Source organism: Micromys minutus (assembly GCF_963924665.1).
Source record: "Micromys minutus genome assembly, chromosome: 14".
Classification (NCBI taxonomy): Eukaryota; Metazoa; Chordata; class Mammalia; order Rodentia; family Muridae; genus Micromys; species Micromys minutus.
In genome coordinates this window covers 27,080,556-27,090,617 of record NC_137983.1, presented here as the reverse complement: position 1 = coordinate 27,090,617, position 10,062 = coordinate 27,080,556, and the positions used below count along the sequence as shown (strand labels likewise).

The window sequence follows — 10,062 nt, the reverse complement described above, 5'->3', positions numbered from 1 at the left end:
CTTTGCCTATTAGGCTGCTCAGAATACCCAAGGTGTAGAGCAACACATGCTGGCATTACTTCCTGAATGAAATGCCTTTTGTAGTGTGGAAAATCTTGGACACCACTCCATCAGAAGAAAAAAACCCACACTGATACGTATTAAACCACAAGATACGTATTAAAAATTAAAGAAAATCAAATATAATTTATTTGGGGATGGGGAAGAGTTCAAGATGGGGTTTCTTTGTATGGCCATGACTGTCCTGGAACTCACTCTATAGACCACGCTAGCCTCAAACTCAGGGATCCACGTGCCTGACTCCTAAGTGCTGGGAGTAAAAGCATGTGCCACCAGGCTAGGCTGAAATCCTGTACTTTGCATCACTAGATGTAGGGAGGAAGACGGAACAGGTGTTGGCAAAATAAGCTTTCAGTTGTGAAGGAAAATCTAATATGGCTGTTCACGTGGGCATGTTTATTAGCCAGCTGTGAAGCTGATTGACTGGCAGTATCTGGCAGTATTTTTATTCATGTAAAAATCTAGATAACCTGACTCCTTTAGTTTTGCTTGGATTTTTAAATATAAAACATAAATGTGAAAAGAATGTGTGCATTCGTTTGTAAAACACTAACAAAAGGGCTGGCTGGGGACTCACCCAGTGGTTCCTAGCATTGACAGTTCTTCTAGAGGACCTGAGTTTAATTCCCAGCATGCACATAGCCCTTTCTAACTCCAGTTCCCAGAGAAGCAATGTTCCATTCTGGCATCCAGAAGCATGGCACTCACATGGTGTACAAACATACATGACGGCAAAATGTCACACATTAAAAAACAAAACATGTAAGGGGCTCAGTGGTTAAGAGCACTGGCTGCTTACTCCTCCAGAGGCAGCTGTAGTACCTGCATGGCAGCTCACAACTTCAGCTCCAAGGGATCCAACACTCTCACATGCATGTAAAACCACCAATGCACATGAAATAAAAACAAAAACACTAGAAAATATTCCAATATCTAGCCTCTTTTCCATGCCTTAATCTTCTTACCCCTTTGCCATTCTATCTACATCTTTGGGGAGAAAAGAAACAAACAGGTCAGGGCAGCCACGTGAAATCTTATTCCTTCACAGGACTTTCTAGGCCTCTAAATCCAGATATGAATGTCTTATAACTTTAGAAACTTTTTCTAGTGAAATGAGTTTAGAGCAGACCAGCTTTTATAAGGAAAGCCAATCTTGATCTGAGGAGTTTGTACCCTAATCTTTGCATCTCTTGATTGGTGTTTAATCTTTACTCTGAAACTAGAATCCATAAAGGATTGAGTTAAACACAAGGCTGGCAAAAATAAACACCAGGTAGACACATGATCCATCACCTTGATTAAACTCGCCTTCAGTTCTGTATGCAGGTGTTAAGACTTAGAAGAAAATGGAAATTTATGAATGGCTTTTGTGTACCATTTTACTGGTGTTAATCTGGAGTTTCAGGATCCACATTCCTATAAAAAATGGTAGAACTGTCCTACCAAATTCATTCTAAATAGTTAGCATTCTGTAATAGTTCATATTAGCAAAAACTTCACACTTAAGTCAAACTATAAGCTCTAATTTTCAAAGACACGCTGCTTTTAAACTTTGGCATTTATTAAGAAAAATCAAGATTAATCGTCATTCGTTCATTCTTCTAAAATGTGCTTTAATTTCTAGGGATATGATAAATCTTCAAAATCAAGTGGCATTTTTACCAAAACCAAATAACGTACACTGACTGGTGAGTAGGGGTGTAGGTTTGATGGCTGCTCATTTTCTGGCCAGATAACTTTGCAACTATCCAAATACAAGTAAGTTAAAAATGCCACAGAGTTAGAGTTTTATTCTGGCTACCGTGCCTCTTTGCTCTGAACTCCTTCCCTAGCATGCACACAAGTTTATCCTACCCATTAAAAATAACAACCACTCATTTATAGGTACCCTCTAGACATGACCCTTTCTCCCATTTCCCCTCATTGCTTCCTACTATATTTGCTTATTTTTCCATTGAGATGTAGTAGGATTTAGGTAAATGTTTTTACTTGAGTGGACATTTGTGTTAGGAATTGACTCCAATCCAATAGAACACTTCCTTAATATCCTTGAGGAAATACTTTCAAACACGACTGTAAGCACTTCTAAAGAACTTGAGAAATAAAAATTACTGGGCCAAGAGTATTGCACAAAATGTATAGGTTTGTATCCCTCCACAGTATTCAGACATTAAACTCCCAGTACCTCAGCCCCAGAATGTGACATTATCTGGAGGTCTTTATAGGTAGTTAAGATGAAGCCTTCAGGGCAGAGGGTTACTCGGCGCACAGGAAGTAGGAAGGATGGCACTGGGTGACACAGCAGTAAGCACGCTGGGTGACCCTCCGTTTGGACTGGCAGCTTTCTAGTCCCCACATCTACAAGAACATACATTTCTGGTATTTGAGGCAGTTTTTTGTCACTGTGGACTTCAGAACTTCTGGAAATACTGAGATAGCATCTACAACTTCTCTCTAATGGACTGGGATGTCAATAACGAATACCAGTAACTCTCTTTTCGGAAAGTCTCGTTCCTCAAAAGCCCTGGCTGAGCTGACATTTGCTGTTGTGAACTAGGCTGTCCTCAAAATCAGACGTCTGTCTGCATATACTTCCCGGATGCTGGGATCAAAGATATACCACCCCACCCTACAGAATAATGAAATGCTGTCTCTTGAGGCAGGGTACCTCTATTTAGTTTTAGCTGGCCCCACAGCTAGCCTCAAACTCAAAGACCTGCCTGCCTCTCCTCCCTGAGTGGCATGTAGCACTCAGACTGGCCATTTTCTCAGAAATTTAACTCATTTCTAGTGTGTTATGTTCTTTTTTATTTTGAAACACCTAAAATCTTCAGATGGATCAACTTTATTATGTAACTATTCACATTTAACTATGATTAATTTTACACAATGAGAGCAATCAAAACTGTAAGTACTCATTCATTTATGCTACTGTCAAAGGTCCACATTCTTTAGGGCTATCACATTTACCATGAAGCACATTCTTAAAGGTAAAAGCCAGGCAATTAGGAACTGCATAATTAAAAACAAATAAGTGAATTTCTATGAGGCATGAGGAAAAAAAAGAATCACCTTTAATGGTGTAGCACATATATTAAAGATTATGCTTTTGAACTTTCACCATTGACTTTTCTGTTGGAACTATGCTATGGAATATAGAAGTTCTTAAAATTGTATAGTGAAGTAAATAAAATATACACGCATACCTTCTAGAGTTGCAAAGTAATTTTAGCCATAGAATTCATCCCTACAAAAAGTAATCCACAATGCATGTATCCGCAGCGCCCCTGTCATTAAGCCTACCCAGCCTGAGGATAATCTGTCTTGGCTTTCAGCATTTCTTCCCTGCCTTTGCATGGCTTAGGATGTGAATCTTCAGGTTATTTGACTGAATAAAGCTCTTCTCGCAGCCATCAAAAGGACACACAAAGGGCTTCTCCCCGGTGTGGATGCGGACGTGGGTGCGCAAGTTGAAATCCAGCGAGAAGCGCTTCCCGCAGCCTTCGAAGGTGCACTGAAAAGGCTTCTCTCCGGTGTGAACGAGAAAATGCCGCTTTAGTTTTGAGCTCTCCATAAAAGCTTTCCCACACTCTGCACACACATGCTGACGGGGACCGTGGACCAGCATGTGTTTCCTCAGGGCCGTTTTATCCCTTAGCTTCTTCTTGCACCCAGCTTGAGGACACTCCAGCATCGATATGGCACCACAGTATAGACTGCCCTTTGGCTTCTCTCCAGTAAAGCCTGCAAGCTGCTTATTATGACAGGATAAATCAACTTCCGAGGTTTCTGCAACAGGAAGATTCCTGCTAGCCACGTAGTCTGAGCAACCAGGTACTGAGTTAGCTTCAACAGTCTGCTGAGGCACGTCTTGCGTGGCCTCTCTTTTCTCTTGTTTTGTACCCTTTGTCATATACTCTAAAGAACATTCGAGAAGGGAACTTGCTTCCAGAACCTGGCGAGAAAAGTTTTGCTCTGCTTCCTCTAGGCTTTCGAAGGCTTTAAAAAGTAAATCCTCTTCCAAAATGGGTTCAGAAAACTCGCCTCTTATGATGCACTCTAGGTATCCTTCAGGGAAATCATAATCCTCAGTCTCAAGGCTAATATCTTCGTCATGGACGGTGTATGTTACATGGGGAGGCTCCACGCTGGTATTGTGGACTGGCATCAAGTCGTCTTGCTTTAGGGTCATTCTGTCAAGGGCTCTTCCACCCGGCCCTTTTTGGCCACTTATCTTTTCCATTTTCTTCATTTGTTCATTCATGTTGTCTTAGCTGCTTCCTTCTTGAACAGTGACTAGGAATCACTTCCAGGCAACACTGATTCACAAGAGTCACCTCAGACAAACACCTGCCTTAGAGAATAACCCAAAGTTTAAAACATATTCCAGTACTAGAGCCAGGGTGAGAAAGTGACTTCAGTAGACTGCCTGGAATCTCCCAGGTAACTCTAGTGAGGAGGGCTCCTATCTAGTAATCTTCAAGTGGAGGGACTGAGACCTCATCCTATCTATATAACTTCAGACTTACAGGGTATCCTGCTTGAAAAATATTCTGGGGAAAGGGGGCTCAGAACCTGTGGGTGTGGCCAACTAATGACTGACTGGACTAACTTGAGGTCCACACAAAAGGAAGCCCACGCCTGACACTGCCTGGATGACCAGGAACCAGACATTGGACAGCCTAGAGATTGAGGGTAGAGCAGAACATAACAGATGCAAAAATAAAATTAACTATAAAATGCTAAAGAAATGGCTCAGTGGTTAAGAGCACTGATTGCTCTTCCAGAGGTCCTGAGTTCAAATCCCAGCAACCACACAGTGGCTTACAACCATCTGTAATGGAGTCTGATGTCCTCTTCTGGTATGTCTTTATGAAGACAGAGACAGTGTACTCACATACATAAAATAAATCTTTAAAAAAAAAGTTAACCAAATGATTCTTAATGATACCCTGCTAAATTCATAGATCTGTGCCTAGCATAATCAAAAAGCTTCCTCTGGCCGCTTATGAGAACAGATAGAGTCACACTCAGCCAACACTCAGACAGAGGTCGGGAACAGCGTAAGGGGCAGTTAATGTAGCAGCCAGTGAGGTCAAGGCACCAGGAGAGCATAACCACAGAATCTACTAACCAGGACTTACATAGGGCTCAGAGACTGAAGCAGCAATGGAACCTGCATGGGTCTGCACTGGGACCCTTGCATACATGTTATGGTTGTTCAACAAGAGGTTTTTGTGGTAATGCTAACAGTAGGAGTTGGGGGGTGGGTATATGTTTGACTTTTTGTCTGTTCTTGAGATCTTTTATTGCCTTTTCCAGCCTTGATACATAAGGGTTTGCATCTTGTTATAAGTTCCTGAGCTATTCGGACCCCTGCCTCAAATAATGCAATAAGCAGCGCATGCCAAACATTAAGTTGCAAAGAATAGTACGAAAGAGGAATAAGGGGGCTTGCAGAAAATACGAGTTTTAATTGGAAAAACTAAGGAAAACCTACTATTTGGTCAGCAGTGGTTGATGGAAAACGAAGAGGCAACAGTGAGAAGGTCCGGCTTTTTTCTGTGTGCAAGAGCTGTGAAAGGAAAAAAAAGATATCTGTGATGTGCGCGGCATGGTTCATGGCACGCAGTAAATGCTGGGCAAGGTCAAGAGTTGGTATCACCATTCATTATTATGTTTATTAAATTGTTTTTGTACAGAGCTAGATAAACTTGGTAGGCCACCATGTCTGTCTAAACCATTGTCTCTTGATGAAGTGCAAAGTAATTAGTGAGAAAAAGGACTGAGGATGTAAAGACAACCAGACAAGGAAAGGCAAGATTTCATTCCTGGCCTGTAGTTTCCTGGCTCACTATAAGATTCTCTGAAATCCAAAAAATAAAGTTCATGGCATCCCAATGTCTTATGAATTCTAGACAAAGTAAAGGTGCAGGGTAAAATCTTGCTCCCTATTTTCCAGTCATTAAAAAACAACAACAAATAAACAAAAACACCACCACCCACAAACAAAACCAAAACCAAAAAACAAAATCTGTTCCCAGCTGCCTTTGCTTAATGTTCAAGCTGTGTTCTGGATAAGACTTTATCATTGTTCTCACGTCTTACCTCGGGAACAGAAACTAAACTAAACGCTCTTTTATACACACATAAAGGCTTGGGTTATAGCTTAGTGGTACAGTCACATGCTTGTCCAGCATGCCCAAGGTTTAGGCTGGATTCCCTGGAGAAAATAAATCACCCCCCACACCTGTTCTCTAAACTGATGATTTATCACTGCCATATCTAAGACTATTTAACTAGCAAACTCACACCAAGATCAAGTCTAGCCTGGTGAACAAAAGTCAGTCTTTCAATACATTTATTTACAATGCAGTTGCAGCTTGGTGTGATCCTATTTCTTCTTCATGCTCATTTCTTGCCATTTCTATTTCTCCTAGTTCTCCTTTGATTGGAAAAAGTTTTACCAGGACAGGCAATGATGGAATGCAACTTTAATTCCAGCACTCAGGAGGCAGAGGCAGGTAGATCTGTGAACTCTAGGCCAGCCTGGCTTACAAAGTTAGTTCCAGGAGAGCACAGGCTACAAAAACAAAACAAAAAAACCAACTTCTGGAAGTCAGTTTAGTAATCCCATGGTAAGGTCAGCCACACCCAAGACTGTTTGAGAACAGGAAGTGAGGGTACAGGGAAAAGCTTAACAAGCCCGAGCAGGGGCTCATGAGGTCAATTAGCATTTCTAAATTCCCAACTAGGATCTGGGGCTAAAATAACCAGGCTGATACAAATTCTGGCAATAAAGCCTCATGTCCATGGTACTCATCTATGAGTGGTCTAGGCTACATGGGAATAATAACCAAAACCCCTGGAGAGATGGCTCAGCAGTTAAGAGCTCCAACTGCACTCTTCCAGAGGTCCTGAGTTCAAATCCCAGCAACCACATGGTAGCTCACAACCATTTGTAATGGGATCTGACGCCCTATTATTCTGATGTGCCTGAGGACTGATAAAGAATACTCATATATACATATTTAATTTGGGATGAAGAGATGGCTCAGTGGTTAAAAGCACTGACTGCTTTTCCAGGGATCCTTAGTTCAATTCCCAGCAACCACATGGTGGCTCACAGCCATCTGTAATGAGATCTGATACTCTCTTCTGGTGTGTCTGAAGACAGTGTACTTGTATGCAACAACTTTCATAATAGAGGCCCAAGCACAGCACGATGGTTCAGTAGAAAAAGACACTTGCTGTTGCTGCCACACCTAAGGATAGTCCTTGTGACACACGTGGTAGAAGGGACGATTCCACTTGCACTTGAATACATGCATATACAATAAATGTACAAAATAAGAAACCAAAGCAACTTCAAAAAGAGAAACTGGGAAGTATTCCTTTGTAGCTTACGGGGTTCCTAGAGTGCCTTTTCCCCACCCATATGCTTCCCAAACACTGACAGCAACAAGTTCCCAGCATTTACAACGCTTCCTAGATAAGAGTTAGGGCACTCCTCTAGTCCTTACATGTTCTTCTCCATCACTAACATACCACTGTTTTCTCATACTGTTAGTATGCATGAACATACCCACATAAATACTTCATGTCTGTGCTTAAACCTCACTTCCTCAGAGCTTCCTTCCTTTCTTAGGATCCCATGCTCAATGTTTCCCAGCTTCCATTACACATAAGAGCACGCTTCTTGGTATTGCCTGGGAAATACTTTTAGCCTTACCTGCTGGCTGCACTGTACACTCACTCTACTGCCGAGAGCAAAAGCCTGTCTTCTTTGCCACGAGTCCCAGCACTGAGTTCGTTTCTCTAGAGAAATAAGTTCATGAATATGCATTAGCTATAGTTTTGGTGAGACCCGATTCAGAAATTTTAAATAATAACTTACCAGGCATTTATACAGAACTTTAAACACTTAATAAAAAAAAAATCCAAGAGTTGCTTGCAAATGGTATTTAAGTAGAATGGTATTTCCTATGGATCAAAGCCATAGAAATAGCATTTACTTTTCTTCATTAGGTTACTTATCAGATGTTTGGCATTATGTTGTCCCCTACCAATATGCAACCTCGTGAGAATAGCAAATAAAGTTAAATAATCTACTAAAGTGTTAATCTATGTGATCAAAACTGGCTTGAACTCTTGATCTTCTGCCCTACCTTTCCAAATTCAGAAATTAACAGACATGTGCCACCAAGAATGGCCCAATAACTTCTAGTTAGTCAAAATAATCATCCAAAACACCGAGCAAGGCAGAGAAAGACAAAATCTAATGGCATGAAATAAAACTAATGGATCATTTCTCAGACAGGAATAGAAATAATTCGATCACATGACAATGTTCAGGTGCATAACATAGAATGGAGAAAAAAAAAAGTCCCAAATCCATGGTTACAACAGAGCCATGCTTTACAGTAATGAGTATATTAACAAAATGGTTTCAGATAGAGAAAAAGGATCAGGAAAAATTCAAGTATGTGATTACGTACAGAGAGGCAATGTCTCTGTAAGAACTCTCCAGGACACCCCTCCTCAGACAAAAGTGCTAGCCCCTTGTACTGTCCCCCCTGGGAGAGAGGTTCCCCCAAATCCCCGACTTTCGCAAGCAGTATGCAGTCATGGTTTAAAAAAAAAAAAGAATCTGATTCAGGTTGTCGGGGAAATATAGTTCAGGATGAAGTTTTAAGTACGTAAGGGAGCCATATTTACTACAGAAGGACGCCATATTTAACTACAGGAGGAAGCCATATTCACCACAGAAGCTGACGTTCTTTTTCCCCTCTGGTTTTTCAGGACGTGGTTTTTTTCTCTAGGCAGCCTAGCTGTTCTGGAACTTGCCTTCTGGACTAGGCTGTCGTCCAATTCAACACAGATCCTCCTGTCTCTGCCTCCTGAGTGCTGAAGTTGCAGGCGAGTGCCACCGCTGCTGCCACCACCCGGCTTGAAATACTTCTTAGAAAAGCCGGTCAGTAGTATGGCGGTCAGCAGCCAAGCGCAAAGGAGGCTGGGATTTCTACGGAAAGTCATTTGCGTTTTAGTTTTGCTTCAACGCCAAAGGAAACCATTATTCAGTTGTAAAGAAGCAGTAGGCTCTGTTTTAATTTAGCGACTACTCTGGATCTACTATTGGGGAGTACTCCTCAGGCAATTTGATAATCAAGAGATCTGGAGGGTGGAATGTGAGGGGTGAGAAGCAAGAGAAATTTCTTTCCGCCTTGCTGTTTAATTGGAAAACGGAGTGAGAAAACTGGAAAATTAAGAAAAACAATAATTTTAAAAAAGCTGTTCTACTTTGTATTTCTGGAACAATCTAGTGAAATTTACAGGGGTAGGTGGAGAGAAATAGGTAGGTAACTTCACTAATTTAAACATTTTAATATAAAACAGATCTAGGTTGCTGGAACGAAATAAAAAAACCCATGAAATTTTGAAACAAAAAATTAAAACACAATTTCAAGGAGATTCCAACCTGAATTTCAACTTTCTTTAATGTACATCTTCTCTCTTCCCTATCCTAAATAAGAAAAAAACAAGACTTACCTGATGCACTCTAATTATTTCCTACTTGCTTGGCTTTCGGCCCAAGAGCAGCAGCGGAAATCTAGACGGCCCTGAGTTCGGTCCTTGGACTTCTCCCTTTCTAGAAGGACAGATTCTGTTCTGGCCACACCTATGGAGTAACAAACTCCAGGCTGTGGAGGCTGGAATGCGCAAGGAGAAACACTCAAGGGGGCGGTAGGCGGGGTGGCGGGCGGGGCGGGGCGGGGCTCCCTTCAGGTGGACCACCCAGAGAAACTGGCCCTAGAGGGTCAGTTTGGGAGGGCGGGGCTTGCAAATACCTTTCCAGAATCCGGATCACCTGGCCTGGAGATACAGTGGAATCTCAATACTGTCTATTATACACATGTAACCAAATTTACCCTTTTAATACCTAATAAAAAAGAAAAGCAAGAAGAGGATGCAGTTTCTACCTCCACATACAGGCATCCAAAA

The 10,062-nt window shown here is 41.6% G+C and overlaps 1 protein-coding gene and 1 pseudogene across 2 annotated transcripts in view; both read right to left on the bottom strand.

Annotated features, from left to right (window-relative positions):
- Positions 1 to 3,391: 3,391 nt before the first annotated feature.
- ZFP42 (ZFP42 zinc finger protein) lies at positions 3,392 to 4,324 on the bottom strand (the record flags this gene model as incomplete). The annotated part of the gene is made up of 1 exon (XM_080928620.1): positions 3,392 to 4,324. The coding sequence occupies one exon, from the start codon at positions 4,322 to 4,324 to the stop codon at positions 3,392 to 3,394; it is 933 nt and encodes a 310-aa protein (XP_080784746.1).
- A 4,698-nt stretch (positions 4,325 to 9,022) lies between these two features.
- Positions 9,023 to 10,062, bottom strand: part of LOC308429722 (NHP2-like protein 1) — a 38,941-nt pseudogene continuing 37,901 nt past the window's right edge. The window contains exon 3 of the transcript in view: positions 9,023 to 9,082. The product of the transcript in view is annotated as an NHP2-like protein 1 (transcript). The remainder of the gene's footprint in view (positions 9,083 to 10,062) is intronic.